Raw genomic sequence first — 26,873 nt, 5'->3', positions numbered from 1 at the left:
ATGTTTTTTTTGGCTCGGAATTTGATAGAATACAGCTAAAATGATAGACATCGTTTTCAAATATATGCATTTTGATATTTTTTGTGTTTTGAAAAAGTATGAAAATCTTACCACAGGGTACCCGCAACACCAGATTTCTAAAAAAAAATAATGGCTCTTTATCTATGGATCTGCTAATGGTACCGGTGGGCACCGATGATATACATTATAATAATTAAATGAATGCTTTTGGTAGGAAATTGGTCCGGGGACAAGAACAGAACCGTTTCTCATGAGATCACTAAGCAGTGGTAGTGATGGTAAAATGGCAAAGGTTGGTACAGTATGTATGGAAAAAGCCCAGGTTCGATACACATTCCAGTGCTAACAAGACAAAGGCATCAAGACCAGGTACTTCTTTAATTCTGATATATCTACTGAATTCTAGATGAGAGCCTTAAAGCAGCCATCAAACTAGTTTTCCGGTGGGCCGGTGGAAACTTCAACCGACAAAAGAATGTATTAGAATCCAGGCTAGTCAACAGGCTAAAATTATCAATCGCATCCTCAGAGAAACTTGCAACACCAGATTTCTAAAAAAAAAAATAATGGCTCTTTATCTATGGATCCGCTAATGGTACCGGTGGGCACCGGTCTCAATATTAATTACCATCTCATAGGCTATAATTATACCAATTTTGGTGCTTTTGTCCGCTGTGTATAGATTGAGCTCTTTTTGTGCGCTAAGCGACCCGACTAATAGATTGAGCTCTTTTTGTGTGCGCTAAGCGACCCGACAGGGGGCACTTATTGGGGAGGGGCTTTACAGGGCCCGAACGTCCTGGGATCATTTCGGGTCCTGTACAGTTCTTTGGTAATTTAGACACCACAGGAAGACCAATATCCTTAGCGCGACTGAGCGTCCTTGGGTATCCTGTGTCCACACTTCCAAGATGGCGGTGGGAACGGGTGAAAAAGATGACAACAAACAAACGAGTACACAGACGAACGGAACATCCGTCCCCTCGGGCCTCCCAGCGACCGGTACGGACCTTAACCAGTACGTGGTTGAGTTTCTAGACCAGATATTTAAAAATGCCGAGCAGCACTGTGTGAATTTCGACACGGTAGAAGGCGAAGGTACGTGATCTTGGTTCTATAAGATGGCCGTACTCTGTTACCATGGCTGTAGATGAATTGTGTATAATAATGTTCTTTGTCAGTATCCGCATTCGAGAAAGACAGACCTTGATTTATTGAAGGGAAGGGATAATTTTACTGTTACATCAATATTCGCCAGTATAATTTTCAAGCTTCAAAACTTTATAACAACGCACATTTTTTTTTTTAAAAAATGAATAATTGATGATTTTCACTAAAACCTTTAATAACATTTTGGATTTGATGAGAGTTTATGTTTGGTTGCACATACAAAATCTCACCTCGTCTAATTTTGTTTTTCTTTTTCTATTTTTTCTTCTTCTTCAGGAACATCCCAAGGGTTTAGTTTGCAAGCTGTATCTGGTAGCCAGACATCTTCCCTTCACCAACAATCTACTGGTAGCCAGTCACTACCACCTCATTCAAATAATCCAGGAACAGATGCTGGTACTGCATCCAATAATGATGACGACACCGACTGGGATACCAATCCAGGGGAGGTACTAGGATTTTTTAAGCTACTTTTAATTAGCTTTATAGTATTTAAAAATACTATTTAGATAAATTGTTTTGAAATGGTCAAATGAATAATGTCAAAAGCATTACTAAGTACTCCCATGCCTATTCACTCCGAAACACACTTATATGCTGCCTCATTCTGGCTGGGAATAATGCCTTTTCTTCTAAATGGTACAGTAGTCATAATGTTGAACATACTTATTTGTACAAAACATCCTTACAAGCCATCATTATTGTATGGGTACTGTATTCAAATATAGAATTTGAAATTAAATGAAAAAGTTCCATGAATTTTTATATCATGCTTTCATATGTTCAGTAACTGGGTTTTATTATATGATATGCATTATAATAATTAAATGAATGCTTTTGGTAGGAAATTGGTCCGGGGACAAAAACAGAACCGTTTCTCATGAGATCACTAAGCAGTGGTAGTGATGGTAAAATGGCAAAGGTTGGTACAGTATGTATGGAAATAGCCCAGGTTCGATACACATTCCAATGCTAACAAGACAAAAGCATCAAGACCAGGTACTTCTTTAATTCTGATATATCTACTGAATTCTAGATGAGAGTCTTAAAGCAGCCATCAAACTAGTTTTCCGGTGGGCCGATGGAAACTTCAACCGACAAAAGAATGTATTAGAATCCAGGCTAGTCAACAGGCTAAAATTATCAATCGCATCCTCAGAGAAACTTCCAATAGACACACTGCTTTTACCATTTTGAAATGTTTTTTGTGTTTTCCGTTAATTATACAGTATCTGAGATTGTTACGTAATTGAGCGGAGTGAACTGGTGCAGTTGCAGCTAATTTGATGTTATGTTTATTAGCAGAGTACCATATATTGAACTTGGGCTATTATAACATACATATAGTTTACTTCATAGAAAGTGCGACATACAGGATTTTATTCACAAATGGCTTGTGGCTAAACACGAACGAGTGAGTATTAAGTCACAAGCCACGAGTGAATAAAATTCCGTACAAAGCACTTTCTATGCTGTGAGCTTTTTATTATTCGTATAATGAGAATTTAATTGTAATTACATAATTGAAAGTTTTTATTTGAGCACATTACACAACCATATGATGAGGTTGTCCTTGCGAAGAAATCAAGGTAAAATAATGCAGGAAAGAATGTCAGTGGACTACATACGTGTAGCTAATTCAGTTTATTGAGCTGAAAAGTATAGTTACAACAACAACAAATAACCTAAATATAAAGTCTTCATGAAGACTTTGATTTGCAAGTCAAAGGTTAATAAAGTCAACAAAAGTAAAAATATCTGATTCAATCATAAAGCGACGAGGTTAGCTGCAAAGAAAAAAGGACTAAAAAAAGAAGGAAAAGGCAACATGCCGAAGGCAGCACAAATGCTCACGGATGACGAGGTTGTCTGAACGACGAGGGCTCGTACTGTTCGCTGTCTTTCTTTCTCACATTGAGTAAACAAAGGAGACAAATTTTACGATTGAGTAATCGACAGCAACAAATCTATTTTCCTCCATTTTCGCAGAGGAAACGTGCCACAAAACATGCCCAACTGCCAGATCTGTCTGAGAAGCGATTAAAGTGCAACACCTGATTGGCTGAACAACTAAATTGCTTGCGCTGATTGGTTATATTTCGCACATGTGATAAAAGCTATACGGTATCCTGATTGGCTGTAAAGCTCTTTTTTATATGGAAAAATAAAGCATACTGGTTTCTACAACGGATCTTTACGTAATAAAATTCTCATTATACGTGTAATAAATAAATGTATGGTACGTATAATATATAGTATTTCTTGACTTGACTTGTAATGTCTGTATTCAATGTGATTTAATCTTTTCATTAGCTTGATAACTTTGTGGATGATGAAGGAGACATTAGTGATGATGATGAATCATCCTGGAGTGACAGCACACTTATTGAGCTACCAGGATTGCAGTCCAGTTCTGATATACATCCAGCAGGGAATAGCAAGCCAGACAGAGATATTCAAATGAGTCTTAGATCACCCCATCAAGGTAAGACTGATAATGGACAGGACTTTTCAGGGGCGGATCCCTATTTTCAGATATTTGGCTTTAAAAAAAAAACAAGAAATATAAGGGAATCCACGGAAAATCAATGAATCCGGCCCCCCTTTCTTGAAACCCCTGCTTTGGCCCCCAAACAAGATATGATACCAGTAAATGCAATAACAAGAGTTTAATCGAAGGAGCAGTTATTCAAATGAATATGATTATTAGGAAACATAATATTGCAAGTTCTAACATGGATTTTGCATGACTGAATACAGATATTCAGCAAGACAGTGTGGATAACTTGCCTGGAGAAGTTGTTGAAGAATCAAGTAAGGCACAATAGTTTTGTACCACTGTTCATATATGTAACTCAACTTATAGTAACCTCATTACATAATTTCAGATATTGAAAGGGCGAGTTTGTCTCTTGAGCCGACTGTCAGAAAGCTTGGGATCACAACTACAAGTAAACCAGTCACTGAGAATACAAGTAGCTTGGGACACAGTGTTGAGCAGGTGCTTTATTGTCTTGAACATCGTACCTAGTCTGTTCTATCTCTTTCTTATCCTTCCAATCTAATACTAACAATGTTTTAACGTAAAATGTGCATAAAAGGAAAGCATAATTAAAAATGGTCATACAGTACATTAACAATTAATCAAAAATTACTTCCAAATATTTTTCGGTAATTTATTTCTTCTAGGATTTCTCTCAAATAGTAGTCTAATCTTAGTCTTTCTTTACAGAATGCCTCTGACAGCTGTGATGTTCAACCATTCGAATTAGACAAGGACTTTGACTATGATGTTGTTGCTCTCACGCCAAAGTTCGATTTCCTTTAGAGAGATGTGTAATGATTAGCGCTGGCGCAAGTTCTACCACTATACCAACATCAGTACTTTCAAAAACATGGCAGAAAAATTTTGCTGACTGTTGAAGGGAATTCTTGGGATGTCAAAGAAAGTGGTACATGAGAGGATGTCAAGAGGACCTCGGAACCAAAACAAGTTAAACAGCCTTTTATAGCCACCGTTTTGCCATCCTAGCAAAATACCAAGTGTGATAATTGAGTTCGCTTAATGAATGATAAAAGTTTGATGTTAGATTAGGTTTTTCAAGATTTCTCCACAATTTGAATATTGAATGAAAACAATTAAAAACAATTAAGTTATGGCCGGCAATTCTCTTTAAGGAGTAGAATAGAACTTAGTCTCTAATAGGCCATATATGATCCCAGAGCCTCCAACGTCTATTTGTTACTCACAAACCAGACTCTATGCTGCAATAGCGACGCAAAATCGTTTTCGCCAGAAATTCTAGCAACATGTTTAATTGACATATTTGAGAAAGACATTGCTTGTCCTCTGCCATCTGTAAATATGTGTAGATATATTTAAATGTTATATCTTGTTTTAAGGCAAAGTAAAAAAATATAACAATAGCAGGTTTGCCGTATATGATTTTCCACGAGGAGAGGAAGTTCATCTACTTGTCTCCCCCTTTGCTTTTTCTTCACCCCCCCCCCCCCCTTACACATTATTCTTTCCCCCTCTTCACACATTTTCTTTTATATTCCTTTTTCCTCATCCTGCATATTCCATTTTATTTTTATTTGTTGTACTAGATACTAGGGCACCGTTTTTATTATTCAAGTCGATTCAAATCATGGGGTTTCGTCAAATTACCCAAGCGAAACAATACATTTACTCGTCTATTGTCTCGTATCGAAAACCATGCATTTTTACAATACTGTTATCATAATCGGGACCTTAAAATGTCACAGATGTCGTGTAAGTTTGTGTTTTTTTAAGTAGGATAAGCACGCAATACCTCTATTCAATAATGAGTCCGCAAGTACTGAATCTGGTGTAAGACAAAGAAAACAACATGAAGAGAAAAACGTTTTTCGGGTGATCAGTAAAAAAATAGATATAAGCAGGGAAGTCCCTGATATAAGACACCTGGATTTGATAACTCGCTTTCTATTTTAATTTCTTTTTAAGTCTAATTTCTTTTCCATTTCAAGTCCACAGAACACCTCCACCTCCACCACCTAGACCACCTCCCTTTGTCTTTTTTAGTAACTAGCAAACAAGTGCTTCTCCTGCCTTTTTTCACACCTCGTTTTACATGTTTCACGGTTCGCGTGAGTTGAGCGTTATTCAATCTGCCATTGCAATCAGGGGTTTGTAGTGTCTATCCTCAGTGGACCTGTTGCTCCATGACTTGCTCTGTTCAAACGCGCCAATCCATCCATTGAATAATGCATGAGCCGTCGATAAACCATCGCGTTTCAGACAGCTTTGATATTAGTGCTTTAAGAGGGCCGTGTAGACAGGAGTACTTTGCACTTCAAAGCGCTAGTGGTCTGCTAACGTAAAAGTGCTAAAAAATGGACATGAATAGACACACCCCACAGCTTGTAAGTATTGGCATAAAATCGTATTCAGCAAAAAAAAAGAGAGAGAAACGTGTGGCCCAGAAATGGATCCCTCTTTTTGCTGCAAACGTTGAGCTTTGCTATGTTAGATATAGGTACATTTGTTCTGCCAGGCCAAGAGTGCTCGATAGTGATTAAAATTCAGAAGAGGATAATTATACAATAATATATATGGTTCCTGGCGCACCGGTGACTCAGAGTTTCATGCTATGCAATCGTCAGGCTCATGTGTTACCCTTACACATTCTTCTCTCCCCCTCTTTACACATTCTTTTCTTTTATATTCCTTTTTCCTCATCCCGCATATTCCATTTTATTTTTATTTGTTGTACTAGATACTAGGGCACCGTTTTTATTATTCAAGTCGGTTCAAATCATGGGGTTTCGTCAAATTACCCAAGCGAAACAATACATTTACTCGTCTATTGTCTCGTATCGAAAACCATGCATTTTTACAATACTGTTATCATAATCGGGACCTTAAAATGTCACAGATGTCGTGTAAGTTTGTGTTTTTTTAAGTAGGATAAGCACGCAATACCTCTATTCAATAATGAGTCCGCAAGTACTGAATCTGGTGTAAGACAAAGAAAACAACATGAAGAGAAAAACGTTTTTCGGGTGATCAGTAAAAAAATAGATATAAGCAGGGAAGTCCCTGATATAAGACACCTGGATTTGATAACTCGCTTTCTATTTTAATTTCTTTTTAAGTCTAATTTCTTTTCCATTTTAAGTCCACAGATCACCTCCACCACCTAGACCACCTCCCTTTGTCTTTTTTAGTAACTAGCAAACAAGTGTTTCTCCTCCCTTTTTTCACACCTCGTTTTACATGTTTCACGGTTCGCGTGAGTTGAGCTTTATTCAACCTGCCATTGCAATCAGGGGTTTGTAGTGTCTATCCTCAGTGGACCTGTTGCTCCATGACTTGCTCTGTTGAAACGCGCCAATCCATCTCATTGAATAATGCATGAGCCGTCGGTAAACCATCGCGTTTCAGACAGCTTTGATATTAGTGCTTTAAGAGGGCCGTGTAGACAGGAGTACTTTGCACTTCAAAGCGCTAGTGGTCTGCTAACGTAAAAGTGCTAAAAAATGGACATGAATAGACACACCCCACAGCTTGTAAGTATTGGCATAAAATCGTATTCAGCAAAAAAAAAGAGAGAGAAACGTGTGGCCCAGAAATCGATCCCTTTTTTTGCTGCAAACGTTGAGCTTTGCTATGTTAGATATAGGTACATTTGTTCTGCCAGGCCAAGAGTGCTCGATAGTGACTAAAATTCAGAAGAGGATAATTATACAATAATATATATGGTTCCTGGCGCACCGGTGACTCAGAGTTTCATGCTATGCAATCGTCAGGCTCATGTGTTACCTAACAGTTCAACTCCCTTTTTTAGTTCGTTTCATAAAATTTGTTCTTTGCTATGTTAAATTCTTTAGATTCAAAAGAAATGTTCTTTATAAAAAAAATATATTGTGCAGCTTCGCTGAACCAAAAAGCTGTAATGTTTTCTTCACCCTTCAGGTGACGTACCTATAAACCTCCTATATCATCACCACAAAGTTGCCCCCTAGCTATAAATACCAGTTCCACTATTTTTAACCAGCATTTCACAATTTGTGAAAAAATATTCGAGTCTGTATGATTGATTGCTTTCTAAGCCTAGATCCCACCTCATGTTTTTCTTTCAAACAAAGACTAAAATAAACATCTAATTTTAAAACACCGCCGTCTGTCTGAGCAGAGCGAAGACAGCTTTTGACACTTCTATTCATCCATGTGGAAGCACCCGTGGCATGCATCTTTCATTGATTGTAACCTGTTCCTTTGAGGGGATGTCTAATCTCTTTCGATTTGCCCTTGAATAGACTTTTTTACAACATATGAGAGGAGTTTTATTAAGTATTCAAACGTATGGATTTGAATCTTTGAAAAAAAAAAAAAACGGAAGTATGCTCATTCACGAAGATCCAGTGGTTACTGCGCTCCCATAAGTAGTCTCCACCGGCGTGACATTCGCGTCAGAAGCAAGAAACCGCTCAATCTTCCAGAATGGAATATGGCTTGTTTGGGGCAGACTATTTTTAAATGGTTAAAACTTTTGAAGGTTTGCCTTTCAGGTCTGTCAGTTACCATAAATAGAAAGAAACAAATTCTTAACAAAAAACATTCTCCTTCAAAAGTTAAATGGTTGACCCATTAGAAGATGTTTCTTTTTCGGTCAATGATAATCAAGACCATATTGTGTTTTTTAGTTCCAGCCTGTTTATACTTGCGAATGTCCCTACTGCACCACCTCAAGTACCCCTGTGGACACATTCCACATTAGTCCACGACTAATCCGTTATCAACACGAGATTTCAGTGGTAAACGCTGAATGGGAAACTGGACATGAGCTAGCAGGATGGAGATGTGCAATATCTAAGGGTAAATATCACTGACTATACCTCAAGGTTATTATCAATAAATACCATAACCTATATACGAGAATGACACTTTGATCGACACGAACTTCATAGCTAGGAGGATTATGCCGTGCTCTGATTTTGTTATGGCATTTCTTTGTCACGCTGACTGCCTAGTAAATTCCATGTCAATCAGATAGCACCTTGTATCCTTACAGACTTCAAAAAACTAACTTCAAAGACAGCGCATATCGCACTTTCTAACACTTAAAAAAGCACCGGAGATAAAAAAAAGATGTTCCTATTCTACTCCCTTTCCCTTTATAGTTCTTTAGATTTTCCGTGTGTGGGATCAACTGTCCTTTGTGATCTTTGATTGTGAAAGTAGGTCCGTGTTATATAGGTTCCTGCTAAATAGTCTGATTGATCTCGTGTTGTTCACTGTTTTAGATTGCTTGACCAAGCACGGTTACGTACAAACGGTGATGCCATTAAATCAAAGACGATCCAGTAAATTGCCAAGCAGAACTATACCGAAGCTTGTGAAAATTAAACCCAACTCAAAGAACACTAACCAATTGCATGAGCGACAGGCGAGATCAGCTAGGAATAATACCATCGAAGCGAATTTCCCTACAAGAAGAAATCAAAATGTCACACGGGAAATCGCGGATGACGCCAAACAACATGTTCGAGTCCCTGTCACGGCACGCATTTGCACTACTGTCACGCCAGTTGTTTCCGCGCCTGTAACGTTTAAGAATGAAATAAAAGACGAAATACCTTACGTGGTCTGGAATAATGGCTCGCCTCCTGTAGGAGACTTTAAAGACGGGTGGAGACCACAAGAGAGCACTTCGCCCTCAAAATGTGATTCTTCCAGTTCATTTCTACACTTCCTGAAGAAGAAGAACATTTCGTGGGGGTTCGATGAACTGGGTTGCAATAGCACGAGGAATAGCTCACGTGGGCCGCAAGAGTTACTTCTAGAAGGACACTCTCACGAACAACATGGGGAACTTAAAGGAAGTGGAGAAACCGTCTTTTACAGCCCGCGGGCTCATGCAAGTGACACTCCATCAAAGAAACCAACAAAGAATTTGACGATGGAGAGCAGCACATTCAAAGAGTCTGAAAAAGATGTGCTAATGGCATCACTTGACATCAAGGATAAGAAACATGTAAATACCCTTGTCACGTCTGACATCAAGCCAGCTGTCACGGGGGCTTTCCCCGCCACACAATCTACAGGAAACACAATCACTAAGGCAACTTGTACTTGCAGTTTTTGCGGGAAGAGTTTTGGAAACCCTCGCGCTCTGGAACTGCACGTGCGCCGCCATTCCGGTCATCGACCCTATGACTGCCAGTTCTGTTCCAAGTCATTCTTTCAGCCATCCGAGCGGGCCGTTCACATGCGCACGCATACAGGGGCACGGCCGTACCGCTGTCCTTACTGCCTCAAGCTTTTTCGATACTCTGGTGACTTGAAGCAGCATATAAATATTCACACTGGTCAGCGCCCTTACCAGTGCGAGTCATGCTCGAAAGCGTTCACAAATCACAGCACATTACGTCAACACAGGCGAATCCATACCGGGGAACGACCGTATAAGTGTGAGATATGCGACAGAACGTACCGATACCACTCTTCCCTCAAGCAGCACTTGGCCACACACACTAGCATGGCTAGGAAAGGCGGGAAAGAGACACAGGTATCCCATGCCACACACGATAGCCTGGCTAGGCAGGACGGGTAAGAGACACAGGTATCCCATGCCACACACACTAGCATGGCTAGATGGGCACAGGTATCCCATCCCACACACACTAGCATGGCTAGGTGGGCGCAGGTATCCCATGCCACACACACTAGCATGGTTAGGTGGGCGCAGGTATCCCATGCCACACATACTAGCATGGTTAGGTGGGCGCAGGTATCCCATGCCACACACACTAGCATGGTTAGGTGGGCGCAGGTATCCCATGCCACACATACTAGCATGGTTAGGTGGGCGCAGGTATCCCATGCCACACACACTAGCATGGTTAGGTGGGCACAGGTATCCCATGCCACACATACTAGCATGGCTAGATGGGCACAGGTATCCCATGCCACACACACTAGCATGGCTAGGTGGGCACAGGTATCCCACGCCATGGCTTTTTATAGGTAATAGGATGGTAAAAAATACAGTGATAAGAAAGCAAGTTTTAGTCGGTTTCAAAGGATTTTATTTAGAGGATTTTTTAATAGTTAAAACTATTCAATAGCTATAAAACCTTAGTGCCTATATTTTATTTTATGTGATTTTCTTACTGTAGAACTCTTTCTTCCTTGTAATCTAGTGTCAGTAAAGACCATAAAAATGAATGAAATATGTAGATGAGGGAAGTGCAACATTAATAAATTGTATAATAATTGTAATTGTAGCAAAAACTCATTGTTACAGGGGTGGTGAATGGTCACTGAAAGATTCCTAATTCATACATTACACTCTTTCTCTGCCAAATCTAATTGCCATTTTGTGTTGACACAAATACATTTCAGGCTTAGCATTTATTTAGTTGCACTAAATAGGTTTAAGTGGTCATAGATGTCTTGATGTGGAGTTTCTATTGACAGAATCAAGTCAAATATGGTATTGGATTTGGCACAACAAAAGCTCTGCTTTGAATCGTAATCAGCATGACTGCTGAAGCCGTGTTCAGTGTTGTGCTTTTATGTTCCCAATCCAAATAACGACACAGCAAAAGGTGGCATATAACTAGCCTCATCCCCAGGTATCTTGTGACAACCCTCTGTTGTCAAACATTCTCCAGACCGACTTGCAAAATATCACGTTAAATTTACTCTTGCACTTTGAGAATCTATCAAAATCTGGTTTAGTTGAAGTGAATAGTCTCAGTAACAAAGAGATATGTGTGAATTTGTACTTTACTCGACTGATTTCATGTTGAAATGCTCGAATAACAGTTCCCCTTATAAGCCATAGACATCTCAACCTAGTTCCATAAAAGCCCATAGACTCATCTATTTCAAGTGTCACTCTTAAAAGTGACATCTTAACTGACAAACCAACAGAAGCCAGGGAACAAGGATAAAGTGAGATCTTAGAGTGAGATCTTACAGTCTTCTGTAACTAAAAAAAAGCCAATTCTGAGACTTTTAGCATACAATATCTATGCCTGTGCACCTCCTCACTACAAATCCTGGTTATATGCCCTGCATTACAAATCAGATGGTATTAAAGGTAAAATGTTTGAACAATATTCACCCTTTATTAATGGAATAATGTTTAACAATGACTACTTCAAACAATTTAAATAAATATTTATTTTTCTATCAATAGTTACTGTATTCGAAGGTTTTCAAGTACGTCATACATGACGCTATGGTACCTCTTATCAGCCGGTTATAGTACACCCTACTGTATCATCGGCACAGTAGTCACTTTTTCTGTGTATATGTCACTTATCTGTCTTTGTACAGTATCTATGTAGGTTGCTGGAGTAATGGGTCTCTTCAAGGTTTTCTTCTGTACACCAATGAATTCTTTCTTTAATAGACATGAACCATTCCATACAAAAAACTAAAAACTATGTCAAGGAACTGTCTTTTTAAATGATAGTAGAGAAAAGGAGATATCCCATTTGTTCAGTTATTTCAAATGAATAAATAGTTAAATGTTCTGACCATTGTCAATACATTTTCTGCTTAGACTTTTGCTTTTTATTAGCAAACTAAAAAATTCAAAAAAAGTATTTTTTTATCTTAGGTCAACTAAATCCACCCCTTTTAAATTTTTTCCAAAGAAAAAAATGAGAGAAAGGATACGTCCAGAATAACAGGTAAGTCTAAAGAGAAAAAACAAGAAAATAGTATGAGTACAATCTAGATCAGAGCATTATATACTGCAATGTAATGTAACCAATGTAACCAGAATAAGCAATGTAACCAGAATAACTCAAAAGGAATTTGATTGGGTGGCAGAACTTACAAAAACTCCTCCAAAGATTCCTGATGTACTCAGGTCCCACCATGAAATGAAGTACTTTGGCCACGAGGAGCCTGCCTTCCAGCAAATGAATATCTGGTAAAACAGATTACTGTAAGTCAATCATAAAGCAAAAAAGAAACATGTAGTATGTATAAGCCGTATTCAAAGACTATCCAATAGACTTTCTAGAGAAAAATGTAACAACAGTAAATCTACAAGATGTAATCAAAGGAGCCTGAATAGTACACTATTGTTTACTGTACTTGGATAGCGATATGTTAGCATGGATTTTAATAGATTCTTTTGTCTGTTGAGGTTTTTGTCGGCCCGGGGAGGTAAACTGGTGCAATTGCAGCCTTAATCATAGGAAGCTTCGGCAGACATCCATGGACAACAGACAGCAACCAAAAGTTCAATATATGAGTATATAAGTCCATACTGTATTACTAAGTTAAGTTATAGCTAAATTTGTTTTTACACAACCTTGCAGAATCTGAAATTCCTTTCTTTGTTTTGGAATAGTCTATTAAACCAAACAAACCACTCCAAAGCTTGTGTCTGACTACTGTATGCGCTTTTTTTCCAAATAAGACGAGGATTTTCGATTTGCCAAAGTGGCACAACAACAAATTTGGCTGTACTGTAAGGTAAGTTAAAATTGGCAATTCTTCATCAAAATAAGCTGATCCTCAAAAGATAATATCACCATTTTGAAGGAATTTCAACTTACAGACATTAATATTGAGGCAGCAAAGTAGAATATAAATCCTTTTAATCCAGTAAGACCCAGTATCCCTGCAGAAATCCCTGCCATTGCCGCAAGTGATGTACGACTGGGATGAAATAAAAAACAACAACAAAATTTTTCATTAAAAATGAACTAAGGTGCCTATTAATAGTCACAATATTTGGTCATCAATGAAAATATGCCATTGTTACAATGAACTACAAATCATGTAATTGTCTCTTTCTAATCAAACACTAACCAAAACTCAATGATGCTGTTGTTGGTCATAATCGCAAAGGGGCTGTAAGCCTCCTTTTCATTATCTGAAAGAAAACGCATAGTTATTTATACCGGAACGCATCGAAAAGAACATAATCAAAACTTCATTCATGTAGAAAAATAAGCTACACATTTTTACACACAAGCTTCATCAATCAATATCAGAAACCCGTGGCCTGGTATACAGAATCGAAGAGGCAACATGAGAAGAAAACAAATAACTGAAAGATAGTTTCAACTTATAAATCAGATCAATGCATGAGAAGGCAGATAATTTTACTGATTTTCTTACTTTGTAAACCATGATCTTCCTCCGCCATCTTGAAAAGCTTAACGAGTGACCGCTGATCTAGCTTACGGTTGATCGTGGGCTTGCATTTTAGTCACCAGTCCCCAAACAGAGAGCAACTCAAAACATACCTTTAGGAACTCTCGAATGTTTGACTGCATGGGTAGCTTAGGTATTTTTGGGGATTACTTAAGAACCTACGCGGGGTTATTTCCTTATGTAACGCGAACATAAGCCTTGTTTTACCATGTCGAGTGTGGACATCCTGTCTGCTCCAATTTTCGATGGCCGTACCAAAGGGTTCGAGTTCGTCTTCAGAGATGAGAAAAAAGTAAAGAAATTGACTGTTCCTGTGCCAATTCCCTTACAGATATCTTCCAAAGAGTACGCATGGAGGCTTATACATGCGCACAATATGCCCTGCTATCTTGAACAAGGTGAGATCTCATGGAAATGATGTCGGTTACAGATACTGTGCTATGTAGAACAAGTATTAAGTATGTGTCATGTACTTAAGCTTATATGACAGGCCCTCGACCTACATAGAACTTAAGTATACCTTCACATTTGGAAAAATAAAGTATATTTCAGATGATCAAAAATGTTGTTAATAGAGGTACAGGTAACTATCGCTTTAGTGTCCTTATTAGGGATGTGAAGCAGCAATGATAGACTTAATCCCGAGGGGGGTATATACCAGTGTGATTGTATTAGGGGTAGCGATGGGTAAATCCGAGACTTGCCAAGGTGCCAATATCCGTGTTTCAAAATCCCAGTCCAAGACTTTTGTCAAAAGCCAAAGCTTTTCCGAGTTTGTTTTAGATAACTTGCTCGAGGTTTGTCAGAAACATCAGTTGAAAAAACGTAAGTAGAGTTACAATGCAACCTCGGGGAAACCCATAGCATGGTAACAACATAACAGAGATAGCGTTTAACAAAACCAGAGACTCCGAGATCGCATTGAAAAATCTGAGACTCCAAGACCGTGGTAGAAAAAAAAAAGAGGCTCTGAGACGCTTTTTGTAAAAAAACGAGACTTTGAGACATGCGTAAAAAAAAAAGCTGAGATTCCAATACTTTGCGAATCTTTTGAAACTTTGAGGTACCCATCGCTACCCCTTGTTTTCATACAGTATCAAAAACAGTCATGCTGAGTGCATTGTTTGAAAGGAAAGTTGATCTAGAGTCTAGTTGACCTTGAAAGAAATAAGGGGTGATCTCTCTGCTATATTGATTTTCGAAGTTTCCTTTGAAACATTCCCATTCCCCATCTGCTAATAGGTGACATTCTATTTGAAATTCACAACAGAGCTGACATCAGCAATTGATAACTTTGCTAAAAAATCTCTCCATGAGCTGTATGATGAAATGGCTGACAAAGCCCTGAAAGAAGCCCTTGACTCACCTCAAGTGACCAGCGACTACATCAACTCCTGGGCAAACACCTTCACTCAAGAGCATTCCAAATACTGCACCGCAAGTGATAAGACGGAGAATGAGACTTTTGCTGAGATGTATCATTCCCTGATCCACTCAGCTGCACTTGAAACTCTACTACAGCTTGAGAATACTTATGCATTAGCTGTTGAAGGGCTTCTATCTCATCGGGATGCTGCCCTAAAGTCTTCTGAAGATAAGTGAGTCAACAACAAGGAATACTGTTTGGAGTTGAACAGGAAAGGACAGACTTGCACATGGGTTTTCTGTGCTGGCCATATTACAGCAGTATCATTAAATGAGGGAAAAAAACCAAAATGGAAATGTTAATGGCCCATGTTTGATACTGTATGTCACGACAGAACTAGCGCAAGTGCAATGGAGGTTTTTCAGAAATGGTTGATGATTTTGAAATTTTGCAGGGCTGATGAGCTCAGCTTTCCCTTGCTTGAGAATAGATTACCTTTTTTGTTATACAAAACAATACAAGCTAAGATACTAAGGCACTTTAACCAGATGTTTTTGTTGTTTACATTAAGTGCATTTTCTTCATGCATTTGCCCAAGCTCTTTAGTGACGCACTGTATACTATAGTCAGATTTCTTGCCTTGAAATCCAGGTTTTCAAGGCCATATACAGTCCTGAGTTGATCATTTATTTTTTGACTGTCCATTTTGTTTCCAGGCACAGAAAGAAATTAGAAGAAGCCATTAGTAACATTGGTCTTACCAACACAGACCGTGATGTTTCTAATCTTGCTACCAAGCAATGTGAAGACACACAAGTAAATATTTTTTTCTTAGACTTTTTTAACATACACAATGACTCATCCAATATTATTCTGTTTTGTGGATAAATATGACCCATCTTTTCCCAGATGCTTGAGACCTACTGGTCAAGTGAGTTATCCCAGCTTCAGGAGATGCAGAAGAGGGAGTACCGTGAGTGGGTCGTCAAAGTACATGAGGACATCGCCAGAGGAGAAGGTTAGTCCATACTGTAAACAGGTAAACTCCCTGACCTTATTGCTTTATTTCTGATTATTGTGATGCAGATCATGATAACTACTTGATGTACCTACTATGTATATATCATAATACACATTTTTTTAGAATTTTGAGGGTAATTTGATTTATTGTACTAATGGAAGGATACTGGATACTGAAGGTGTAAAACTCTAGCAGGTCACAAATACATATTTCCCCCACCCTTACCTTGCTGTGTGGTTCCTGCTGCTTTTGACATTGTTTACTTATTTTTCCAGATGTTTCCTCTAGTGCTGGATCATTTTTCAAGTGAGTAAAAATGAAAAAGTTTTGATAAAATGAAGTCTCTTCAAAATCGAAATACTTTAATGTGCCTTTGGGTATTTTCACCCTTCTTAACCTGGTATTTATATTTCTTCATAGTTACTTTAAATATATTCCATCAGCTCACAGGATTTGGGATCTGTTGTTAACCAATGTTGTTGTGTGCATTTCAGGCTGCGTAGTGTCTCGACGCTAAGTGCGCCATCGTCAGAGGAATACCATCCAGAACCAGAGCAGAGAATGGAGGAAAGCTTCACCATCCATCTAGGTACATTCCCGGGAAAAATGACGGCATGCAGGTGCCATAACCCCCACCCCTATACCTTCACAATCACACTTTTAGTCATGTTTCAGTACACTGGCAATTCTGAACTTTTCTCTTGAAATAGAAAAAGTTTATACTCACCTAAAGGGGTGCTCAACAGCCAGTTGTAAGCTGGTGAGGCTCTTCCGTCTTCCGTGCTGAGGCTATACCGATATTTTTCTGAAAGGTTTCAGGGGTGGGTCAAGATTTCTTCAAGGGGGGGACACCATCCAATATGGGGAGGGGTGGGTCAAGATTTCTTCAAGGGGGGGGACACCATCCAATATGGGGAGGGAACTATATAAGGAATACGGTGGAGGTAAATGTGTATTTATTTTTAGCTGATTTAAAACTGGGTTTAGAGTGGATCCAATCATTCACCAAGCTGCATGTGTATACCCTATTTCATGTGCATATAATATATGTATTGCAGGGGCTCAGATGAAGACAATGCACAATGTTAGACTGATTTGTGGGGATGTGCTGGACATGTGCCGACACAAGGTCCCACCCGGAGGGTAGGCTACCCAGTCTCTAATACAAAGTATTGTTATTTGCATCATAAATGATCTAGTAAATGCCAGGGGCGTTTATGAAATTTTGATGGTCCCAGGGGGGGATATTCAATAGATAGAAGGCATTTATAAGAGAGGGGCGTTCTTTACAAACTATAACCAATAAAGAACAAACCCAAAGTGCACTGGAGTTCTAGTCTCAGTCAGGATCACGTTAAATTATAGCCTGTGTAGCAAGCATTTCTTGACATTGAGGAAGACTCAACCAGTAGGGGGGGGGGGACCCGAAATGCTCACTGATTACGGATTTTGATTATTATTTCAGCGGATTGGCGGATTTTGGAAGTACAGCGGATCACGGATCTCTTGACAATTCGGGCGCGGATTTCGGATTTTGACTGCTTTGACGGTCGAATTTCGGATTTTAAATTAATTTCAATTGATGCTATTGTTTATCTGTCAAACCATGCTGATCAAAAAATTCTGCGGATCCACGGATTTGCCCCGAAAATGTAGCGGATCGGCGGATTTACATACCCCTATTCACCCCCCCCCCCCAGTAGAAGCCAAGCTCAGATTAAGCAAAAAGGCAATTTAAGCTGATTTTACAAACTTGTGAGCTTAGGAGGGTGTTCTTTAGATAGGGTGGCGTTATGGTAGTTTTGGGATATGCTTGGGGTGGGTTCACATGTTGTTTAATACTGTGTGTGACTACCCTCTGGAGCACGAGAAATGGCCATTTTAAGGTTGAAGGTGTGCCACTGAATAAAGGTATCTAATACAGCTCTTAAGTGGAAAGCAAGTATTTTTTTGTGTGTGTGTGTAGTGACTGCTAAATAGCTTTTGGTACAAACCACTTCTCTTTCTTTGCAAAAGATGATTATTTAGAACTTGTTGGGTGACGTCAGGGATTAGATGATTTCATCCACTTCACTGGGAGACCCAGTCACTTTATTAGTGTCACAGCAAGCTACAAGAAGATACCTAAATTGTTCTGCTTTATTGGAAAATGACCCCCAGGACTGTGGTGCTAGTCTTGGTAAACACCCTTTATAGTGCCTATTTGATGCGACTGCAAATAAACTTATTTAAATGAGATTTGACTGTTTTATTTTGCAGTTCTGTGCTCTCTCAGCCTCATCGTATACAGACTGCTCTATCCTTGTACTCGGAATCACTGGCTGGACTGGTCTTGTTGGCAGATAACCGTCTCAATACATATACTGGAATCACAAAAGGTGTGCTTCCATGTGTTCGATCTTATGCTCTGTTGCTTTTGGCATTAACTATGCTTTTGTGTTCTCTCTTAAGTCATGCTTTCGGTGCCATTACTGTACGTCATATCTTATTCTTCTTATATGCCAATGTTTTTTTTCACAATTTTTTTATTTCTTGGGAACTGCTTCTGAGTCTTTTATACAGTGTTTTGGGTATTCCTTGGTGTTACTTAGAGCTTTGTTTTTGCTTTGTTGGTGCTCAAGGCCTTTGTACTCTATTCCATTGTCTAGTTCTAAGGTCTTTATTTTTGGATTTTGTTCCATTGTGTTTTTGGCGCTGGTGCTCCGTGACACCAAGAAACTACCAGTGTTTTTACAAAATACTCTGAATGTGATGCTATTGCATACGCATGTCTGTGGTCTGTTTATTTATACTTGTAGTTACACTTGTTTTTTGAGCTAAAAAAAAAACAGCAAACCTTTGGAGGAGGTTGCTAAAGACTAATTATTCTTTCTACTAGAATTCGCAGCTATCTGCCAGCAGTCAACAGATTTCCACTTCCCAGACCTCGACCAACAGCTCGGCCTGATTCAGCAGAACATAGAGCAGAGGGCTAGGGCCAAGTCTGCATCCAGCCTCACGACGCCAGGCCGAGGTGTCAATCAAGCAACAGAGGATACCGCCCTCAAGACACTGACGCTAGACACAGGTGAGATGCTGCTCAAAGCGTGTTCCAAACCGTCAATCTACCGGCAATTCCAAGCCAGGGTTGATCAAAACAGTCCTTGAAAGTTTATGAGAGTGGTCCAGGTATTCAAAACGTGCTTTTTTGTTAGAATCATAGGATTTCATAGGTAAATATTTTCTGACAAGATAGACATGGAATACAATTTCCTTAAAATCATTTGAAGTGATTATTTCACTGAATTACATTTTCTCATTTTTTGTAAGCAGCTTATAGAAATACTTATCAGAACTCTCATTAGCATCATGTCGATTTGAACATGTTGAACGTAAGTAAGAGTAGCTGAGAGTGTGTGAGGGTAAACGATTAAGCTGGCATGGCATCGTTTGATCGAGGCTTTATTTGTCTTTGTTCCACAGGGGATTTTTACGTTACACGTCACTCAAACCTCGCGGAAGCCCAAGTGGTGTTCCACTTGGTTGTGGATGATAGCGTCAAGTCTGCGTCTCTGAATAGTCGTAACCCGTGTGTGGTGGGCCTGAGGCACGTGCTACACACCGCAGTGCGGTACAACATCACCACCATCACCATCCCTCTGCTGCTCTTCCATGACATGACAGAGGAGATGACTAACAACTGGTGCGCGAAACGCGCAGAGCTGATCCTCAAGTGTGTCAAAGGTCAGCTGTAGGTGATGTAACATAAGATGGTTTTCAGGGCTATGGTAGAGGCGCGTACCCAGAATTGGGTGAGAGGGTAGGGGGGGGGTGCGCAGTTATAGGTATGATATGGAAAAAGCAGAGTTTTTGGAGATTTCCTCTCCAAGGGGGCGGGGGTTGCGCGCGCACCCTGCTTACCCACCTGATAAGTGCGCTTTTTAAGGAACCCATTAAAAGTCAAAATACTGTTTTCGATAGAAGCTTCGTTTCCTCTCATAGGCAAAATATATATTCTCAATTTGCACTTGCACGTTGTCATTGACTCAGTCGTCAGGCAGGCCTATGATTTTTTTATTACTAAGATGCAAACACAAGAACAAGCCCAAGAAATTGAACCAGTTGCGTTTTCTTGTCTTGCTCTATCGCTTACTTTACAATAAGAATCAGAGTAAAATGGAAAAGTAATTCAATTGTGATTGATGGATGAAAGCCAACATTTACTTTTAATGGTTAGGGGAGGGTTGGGTTGACTTGAACTTATTTCGAGATTTTATGTGCCTTCCAATATCAAATCAAAACAATAACAAAAGTGTGGATGACAAGGGCTATTTTAGTGTAGTTTGGACCAGCCTGACTAAGCCGCTGTGTTGCAGGGTTCATGCAAATCAAAACAATAACAAAATGTGTGGCTGACAAGGGCTATTTTAGTGTAGTTTGGACCAGAATGACTAAGCCGCCGTGTTGCAGGGTTCATGCAAATCAAAACAATAACAAAATGTGTGGCTGATAAGGGCTATTTTAGTGTAGTTTGGACCAGCCTGACTAAGCCGCTGTGTTGCAGGGTTCATGATGGAGTGTACCACGTGGAGTGGCGTGGAGTCGCTCAATGTACAGTTCATGATCCCACAGGGGATCTCCGCCGACATGTTCCACACGATATCCGGCATGTTGCCCAGCATCTTCAGGATCTCAACACCGCTAAACCTGACGTCATCCAATGTATGAGGTATCAATCCTTATATGGGCATGTCTAAAACCTTACGTCATCCAGCAGAAGAGGTATCAATTCTTATATGGCCTTGTCTTAAACCTTACGTCATTCAGCAGAAGAGGTTTCAGTCCGAGCTCCGATATCCGGCATGCCACCTAGCATTTTCAGGATCTCAACACCGCTTAACCTGACGTCATCCAATAGATGAGGTATCAATCCTCATATGGGCATGTCTAAAACCTTACGTCATTTTGTAGAAGAGGTATCAATCCTTATATGGGTATCTCCCGAGCTCCGATATACGGCATGTCGCCCAGCATTTTCAGGATCTTAACACCGCTTGACGTGACGTCATCAAGTAGAGGAGGTATCAATCCTTATATGGGTATCTCCCGAGCTCCGATATACGGAATGTTGCCCAGCATTTTCAGGATCTTAACACCGCTTGACGTGACGTCATCAAGTAGAGGAGGTATCATCTCTTATAGACAGTCCTGAATAACGTATGCGCATGCGCGTGCTCTGGCGTAAACAAGCACAATCGTAGTGTTGAATCGTTCGAGTAAAGGAACGAAAGACTGACTTCAGTCGCTGTTTTGACTAACTGTGCAGCATTAAAACCATACTGTACAAAAGATGACAGATTTGTGTGATAATGAGGGAGTCATAAAGAAAATTATAACCTTAAGTTTGGTTCGCAAAAATGTGATAGTTCGCCGGTAAAACGCCGTCATTTCGAAACAAAAAGGCTGGTTTAATGGTGCAGTACTGGAACTAGTCTTGCGTTTTTCAGCACTGGCTCTCTTATATGGGCATTTCTCAGACATTACGTCATCCAGCAGAACAGGATCAATCATTATATGGGTATCTCCCGAGCTATATTTATCCAGTAGATAAGGTATCAGTCCTTCTATGGGCATGTCCCGTCATACAAAAGAAATTAAACAACAATTACAAGGGCGCACATAATAAAATATATTTACAGATGGCTACTACCAAATATATCCCCCGAGTTCCCATCATATACTGGTGGGGCTCGTAACAAACTCTGTAATCTCTCCCCTTATCTCTTAAGTTCTTAACTCGCAAGCTACGCAGCAAACTAATATACTCCTAATCTCCCGAATTTTTGGCTCTTCTTGCGGTCCTATTATAGTGCTCCAGGTCGAAGAGTTTCTTGAGCAAGCCCCGGAATGCGCTGTACTCTAACTTGCAGTCGGTGTTCTGTACCCTCCGCCTACAGCACTTGCAGCTCATCTTGAATGGTTCGCGTACCCCTGTTCGGTGCACCTCGATGTTATCACAGTCCGTTCCAGACTCCTGTACGCGCGCGGCCACTGTGCGGTAGATGTTATCGATGAGTGCTGAGCACGTCTTGGCGTACTCTTGCAGTGTTCGCTCCAGTTCTTTGATCTTTTCGCCGTATACTTTCAACTGGATCTCGGGTCCAAGCTTCTCAAAATCTTCGCAGTCTTGGAGGTTCGCGAGGGACTGGTAACGGGATTCCTCCAGGCTCCTCGCCATAACTTCCTATGAGTTAATAATCGCGATTAGTGTCAACATTCCCTGTTGCTCTTCCACCCCCTCCCCCATCCTTTATGTGAAAGTGGCCTCAAAGTGGATTGATATATTTAGTAAATGTGAGTGTGTGGCATTGCTTTAGCACAAAGTATCCATGTGGGTATACTTAACTGCGCCTAACCCAATCATGAATGTGAGTGTGTGAGTATGTTATTACTAAAAATGGTGTCATGGGCTTGCGACCCCAATTGTCGGAGACGGGACCTCCGGCATAACGGCAAAACGAGGAATACATACTCTCCAATTTAGAAAGTCAGGGTTTTTACAGCTCTGCAAAAGTCCGGATACTTTTTCAGCCACCCTGCAGAACTTGGGGTAGTTGGACTAGTGCTCTTTCACCTTATAGATCTTGAGACAGTTGGACTCTACCTTATATTGGGAGTGATCTTCTACCCTAGAACTTGAGGCAGTTTGACTTTTGGTCTCTACCTTAAGCTGGAAGGTTCTCTTCTACCCTAGAACTTGAGACAGTTTGACTTTTGGACTCTACCTTAAGTTGGAAGTGCTCTGCTACCCTAGAACTTGAGGCAGTTTGACTTTTGGACTCTACCTTAAGCTGGAAGGTGCTCTTCCACCCTAGAACTTGAGGCAGTTTGACTTTTGGACTCTACCTTAAGTTGGAAGTGCTCTGCTACCCTGTAGAACTTGAGGCAGTTTGACTTTTGGTCTCTACCTTAAGTTGGAAGTGCTCTGATACCCTGTAGAACTTGAGGCAGTTTGACTTTTGGTCTCTACCTTAAGTTTGAAGTGCTCTGCTACCCTGTAGAACTTGAGGCAGTTGGATTCTTGCAGGTTGTAGTTCAGGAACTCGGCACACAGCTCCTTAACTCGATCCATCTGATATTCCTCGGCAAGCTCCAGCAGGAACGTGTAGTTGCCCTCTAAAAAAAAAAACATTTGAGTATGTCCCGGTCATCTAATACTATGCGTAAAATTCTAGAACAGGGACGGCGTTACAACTCAAAAAAAAAAAAAAAAACTGGCCGAGGGAGCTCATCGAATATATCTATTTATCTATGTATAATTCACTGCTAATTACGAGTAGGATGACGCTGCGCGTTGTGATCGGAATTTTGGCCCTTTTATAAAGATCAAAACATGAACGATAATGATTTCTCTCGTAGATATGTAGTGGGCGCATCCACTTGACGAAATCTTGTTAGCACCCCTCTCTCTTGTGATTTAACATATGGTCAGGGCATTTTTCTATCATGCAGATATCATCTCTAGATTGCCTAAATTTTAATAATTAAAGATTAATCAGCTTTTATCTGCTGCTAGTGCAAAAGGCACAAGGAAGGTCTATGATTGGCTAGAGTGTGAGAGACTGACACTCACGTCTGATTGGCTTGAGTGTTACTAAATGTGATTGGCTAGGTTAATGCTCACCCGTGATTGGCTGCGCCTTGCCAAATGTGTACATCACCCTTAGGAGCACCTCGATCTCCGCAGCGCGTTTCCCTGGTAACGGAATCTCCTCGGCCGTCTTCTCAGTGAACCCGGATGTAAACATGCGCTCAAACACTGGAGACCATATGGAGAGGGTGCTACGGTGGACATGGAATTTAGTCCCTTCTATGACCAACACTACATCACTAAAGTGCCAGGGGGACGAGAAATCTGGGACCTCATCCATCACTCCCCTTGGCTCCCTTGGTAGGTACCTACGATAAGTCGCATGGATACCTCTTAAAGAAACAGTTGCTTTTGGGTAGCTTTTGGATATAGGAGTGTAGATTTCGCAGCTGGTTAATTTGTGGATGCTTCAGACATTTAAATTAAATTTTATGTCACCATAAAACCGTGTCTACCCCTTAGGTTGAGCGTGAATCAAAACCAGTGCTTGAACAATGAGGAATAAGGAGTTGCTAAAAACCCGAATGAGGATATTTCGGAGGCAACAAGAACGAGTATTGAACCCAAGTGCCTCTAGCCGGCGTCTTAACCGTACGTATACACAGTTACTTCAAGCAACGCCTGAATCATTACAGATTACGGTATTTTGTCGGATCCGTTTTATCTTCTTGCATATTGAGACCCTATATGAACGGTAACTAACCAAATTCAAAGTAACAAAATGGAGGATTCCCCATTAATTTAATTATAATGTAGTATTTGAACAATTGGTGTCTTTTTACTAAGATATGCCGTGCCGTGTCAAGACGTGATTTTATAATACATGCACTCAAGGATGTAAACAAGAATTCATTAGAAAGCTCACTACATTATTATACTCAAACAAACCAGAATACCTACAATTCTAGTTCGTGTAATAATAGCGAAATGCTAAGAACAGGTCAGTCGAAGACTATACACAACACCTCAGTTTTCAATCGAGAACGCCTTATCCATGTGGCCTGTTAGACACACAGACTATGCTGTTATCCCTCGATAAATTCATGAAGAAATAAAACCATTAGCGGCACCTCACCTGTCTTATGAAAAAGACTTCTCGAAGAATAAACCTTTAACGGAGAAGGACGGCAAACCTTACGAAGAAAAACTATACAAACGAGTGTCGGTGAATTGTGCTTAGATATAAACAGAGATGTGAAGTATATTGTGACCTTGTAAAGGAGTGCTATGTATATTGGCATTCAACAGATAACCTTGGACGTCAACATGGCTTGTCAAGCATGGCGTTGCGTGACTTCGGACCTAATTACGTGACACTTTTTACTTCTTTGTGTAACTTACTCTTTATTCTGTTTGTTTTTGGAGGGAGGAGGCGTGCTTTCCAAATACTTAACCCAAATTCTAAAAACAAATGAAGGCTTCGCACTAATATATATATAAATGCCTTGTGATTCAAGCGAGATTTTTCATTGACTCAACAGAAATCCAGAAGCCTCTTCCCCATAAAAGACATAAAACACACACACAAAAATGAAACAAACGTAAGGCTATAGTAAGAAATAATACAACAGATTGATTTGAGGACCGTTAATGATTTAATTAAAGAGCATAACGGGTTTAGAATAATAAACAGTTCATTAAAGGATTAGGGAGGATTACTTTTTTTTAACAAGAACGTTTTGTTATTGACATTACGAGGAGCGCTGCACATGAAAATACGCAACTGCAAAAACAAACAAACAGTATTCAGATGTGAGGAAACCAAGACAACATCAAAACAACAAAATAGATAGAATGAATTCAAAGATAATCGATGAATCGAATGCCTTCCGTTATGCAAATAGTAGATGATGACACGCCGCCGAATGTACACGCCATTGAATGCATCCCGTAATACACATAGTAGATGATGACACGCCATTGAATGCATCCCGTAATGCACAAAGTAGATGATGACACGCCATTGAATGCATCCCGTAATACACATAGTAGATGATGACACGCCATTGAATGCATCCCGTAATACACATAGTAGATGATGACAAGCCATTGAATGCATCCCGTAATGCACATAGTAGATGATGACAAGCCATTGAATGCATCCCGTAATGCACATACTAGATGATGACACGCCATTGAATGCATCCCGTAATACACATAGTACATGATGACACGCCATTGAATACATCCCGTAATACACATAGTACATGATGACACGCCATTGAATGGATCCCGTAATGCACATAGTAGATGATGACACGCCATTGAATGCGTCCCGTAATGCACATAGTAGATGATGACACGCCATTGATTGCATCCCGTAATGCACATAGTAGATAATGACACGCATTTGAATGCATCCCGTAATGCACATAGTAGATGATAACACGCCGTTGAATGCATCCCGTAATGCACATAGTAGATGATGGCACGCCATTGAAGGCATCCGGTAATGCAAATAGAAGATGATGACACGCCATTGAATGCATCCCGTAATGAACATAGTACAAAATGGCAACTCAATCTGTAGATATTTGAAGGTCAAATCGAACCTCGCAATGACTGACAGAATGGGCACGCCATTGAATGCATCCCGTAATTCACATAGTAGATGATGACACGCCACTTAATGCATCCCGTGATGCACATAATAGATGATGACACGCCATTGAATGCAGCCCGTAATGAATATAGTAAAAAATGGCATCTCAATCTTTAGATATTTGAAGGTCAAATCGAACCTCGCAATGACTGACAGAATGGGCACGTTAATGAATGCATCCCGTAATGCACACTGTAGACGATGACACGCCGTTGTATGCATCCCGTAATGCACATAGTAGATGATGACACGGCATTGAATGCATCCCGTAATGCACATAATAGATGATGACACGGCATTGAATGCATCCCGTAATGCACATAGTGGGTGATGACACGCCATTGAATGCATCCCGTAATGCACATAGTAAATGATGACACGCCATTC

General features: G+C 40.0%; 5 protein-coding genes and 1 long non-coding RNA gene across 7 annotated transcripts; 3 read left to right on the top strand and 3 right to left on the bottom strand.

The window, feature by feature from the left end:
* Positions 1-345: 345 nt before the first annotated feature.
* LOC5519928 (intraflagellar transport-associated protein) lies at positions 346-5,118 on the top strand. The gene is made up of 7 exons (XM_001639750.3): positions 346-1,119; positions 1,468-1,640; positions 2,036-2,113; positions 3,505-3,676; positions 3,952-4,005; positions 4,080-4,192; positions 4,424-5,118. Exons 1-7 carry the CDS (start codon positions 933-935, stop codon positions 4,517-4,519), a joined length of 873 nt encoding a protein of 290 aa, XP_001639800.1. The 5' UTR covers positions 346-932; the 3' UTR covers positions 4,520-5,118.
* A 760-nt stretch (positions 5,119-5,878) lies between these two features.
* LOC116603521 (zinc finger protein 699) lies at positions 5,879-10,960 on the top strand. Of its 2 annotated transcripts, none has more exons than XM_048729615.1 (3): positions 5,879-6,099; positions 8,383-8,554; positions 8,983-10,960. In XM_048729615.1, the coding sequence occupies exons 1-3, from the start codon at positions 6,070-6,072 to the stop codon at positions 10,290-10,292; spliced, it is 1,512 nt and encodes a 503-aa protein (XP_048585572.1). In that variant the 5' UTR covers positions 5,879-6,069; the 3' UTR covers positions 10,293-10,960. The 2 variants fall into 2 exon arrangements, with proteins under 2 accessions (XP_048585572.1, XP_032220742.1); XM_032364851.2 differs by lacking the exon at positions 5,879-6,099 and adding an exon at positions 7,136-7,245.
* Positions 8,863-9,458, bottom strand: LOC116603523. The gene is made up of 2 exons (XR_004290651.2): positions 9,316-9,458; positions 8,863-9,165 (listed from the first exon to the last, which is right to left on the bottom strand). It is a non-coding gene; the product is annotated as an uncharacterized LOC116603523 (long non-coding RNA).
* On the bottom strand, positions 10,751-13,900 carry LOC5519843 (ER membrane protein complex subunit 6). Its single transcript, XM_032364865.2, has 6 exons — positions 13,832-13,900; positions 13,520-13,583; positions 13,264-13,366; positions 12,534-12,626; positions 12,371-12,390; positions 10,751-12,125 (listed from the first exon to the last, which is right to left on the bottom strand). Exons 1-6 carry the CDS (start codon positions 13,857-13,859, stop codon positions 12,095-12,097), a joined length of 339 nt encoding a protein of 112 aa, XP_032220756.1. The 5' UTR covers positions 13,860-13,900; the 3' UTR covers positions 10,751-12,094.
* A 24-nt stretch (positions 13,901-13,924) lies between these two features.
* Positions 13,925-21,935, top strand: LOC116603520 (protein C12orf4 homolog). The gene is made up of 11 exons (XM_032364850.2): positions 13,925-14,265; positions 15,138-15,465; positions 15,950-16,049; positions 16,143-16,251; positions 16,530-16,560; positions 16,749-16,843; positions 17,313-17,397; positions 18,514-18,632; positions 19,133-19,321; positions 19,717-19,977; positions 20,798-21,935. Exons 1-11 carry the CDS (start codon positions 14,076-14,078, stop codon positions 20,959-20,961), a joined length of 1,671 nt encoding a protein of 556 aa, XP_032220741.1. The 5' UTR covers positions 13,925-14,075; the 3' UTR covers positions 20,962-21,935.
* Positions 21,899-25,168, bottom strand: LOC5519927 (kelch repeat and BTB domain-containing protein 2). The gene is made up of 4 exons (XM_032364864.2): positions 24,960-25,168; positions 23,918-24,192; positions 23,264-23,409; positions 21,899-22,477 (listed from the first exon to the last, which is right to left on the bottom strand). Exons 2-4 carry the CDS (start codon positions 24,162-24,164, stop codon positions 22,061-22,063), a joined length of 810 nt encoding a protein of 269 aa, XP_032220755.1. The 5' UTR covers positions 24,165-24,192; positions 24,960-25,168; the 3' UTR covers positions 21,899-22,060.
* Between the last annotated feature and the right edge of the window lie 1,705 nt (positions 25,169-26,873).

Source organism: Nematostella vectensis, chromosome 6 (genome assembly GCF_932526225.1).
Source record: "Nematostella vectensis chromosome 6, jaNemVect1.1, whole genome shotgun sequence".
NCBI classification, from domain to species: domain Eukaryota; kingdom Metazoa; phylum Cnidaria; class Anthozoa; order Actiniaria; family Edwardsiidae; genus Nematostella; species Nematostella vectensis.
The sequence above is the reverse complement of the archived record's forward strand: the minus strand, read 5'-3'. Positions and strand labels throughout refer to the sequence as shown.

What these genes read in the sequence shown, in the direction of transcription:
- LOC5519928 (XM_001639750.3), top strand. Translation starts at nt 933, where the DNA reads ATGGCGGTGGGAACGGGTGAAAAAGATGACAACAAACAAACGAGTACA. An exon ending in GGGATACCAATCCAGGGGAG is followed by an intron (nt 1,641 to 2,035) that starts GTACTAGGATTT and finishes TGCTTTTGGTAG; the next exon opens with GAAATTGGTCCGGGGACAAA. An exon ending in AGAAGTTGTTGAAGAATCAA is followed by an intron (nt 4,006 to 4,079) that starts GTAAGGCACAAT and finishes ACATAATTTCAG; the next exon opens with ATATTGAAAGGGCGAGTTTG.
- LOC116603521 (XM_048729615.1), top strand. Translation starts at nt 6,070, where the DNA reads ATGGACATGAATAGACACACCCCACAGCTT. An exon ending in ATAGACACACCCCACAGCTT is followed by an intron (nt 6,100 to 8,382) that starts GTAAGTATTGGC and finishes TGTGTTTTTTAG; the next exon opens with TTCCAGCCTGTTTATACTTG. An exon ending in GAGATGTGCAATATCTAAGG is followed by an intron (nt 8,555 to 8,982) that starts GTAAATATCACT and finishes TCACTGTTTTAG; the next exon opens with ATTGCTTGACCAAGCACGGT.
- LOC5519843 (XM_032364865.2), bottom strand. Translation starts at nt 13,859, where the DNA reads ATGGCGGAGGAAGATCATGGTTTACAAA. An exon ending in GAATCTTTGGAGGAGTTTTT is followed by an intron (nt 12,391 to 12,533) that starts GTAAGTTCTGCC and finishes TTTTCTCTTTAG; the next exon opens with ACTTACCTGTTATTCTGGAC. An exon ending in ACTTACCTGTTATTCTGGAC is followed by an intron (nt 12,126 to 12,370) that starts GTATCCTTTCTC and finishes CATAGTTTTTAG; the next exon opens with TTTTTTGTATGGAATGGTTC.
- LOC116603520 (XM_032364850.2), top strand. Translation starts at nt 14,076, where the DNA reads ATGTCGAGTGTGGACATCCTGTCTGCTCCAATTTTCGATGGCCGTACC. An exon ending in AGCAATGTGAAGACACACAA is followed by an intron (nt 16,050 to 16,142) that starts GTAAATATTTTT and finishes ATCTTTTCCCAG; the next exon opens with ATGCTTGAGACCTACTGGTC. An exon ending in AAGCTTCACCATCCATCTAG is followed by an intron (nt 16,844 to 17,312) that starts GTACATTCCCGG and finishes TATGTATTGCAG; the next exon opens with GGGCTCAGATGAAGACAATG.
- LOC5519927 (XM_032364864.2), bottom strand. Translation starts at nt 24,164, where the DNA reads ATGGATGAGGTCCCAGATTTCTCGTCCCCCTGGCACTTTAGTGATGTA. An exon ending in CAAGGCGCAGCCAATCACGG is followed by an intron (nt 23,410 to 23,917) that starts GTGAGCATTAAC and finishes TTTTTTTTTTAG; the next exon opens with AGGGCAACTACACGTTCCTG. An exon ending in CAGAGCACTTCAAACTTAAG is followed by an intron (nt 22,478 to 23,263) that starts GTAGAGACCAAA and finishes ATTAACTCATAG; the next exon opens with GAAGTTATGGCGAGGAGCCT.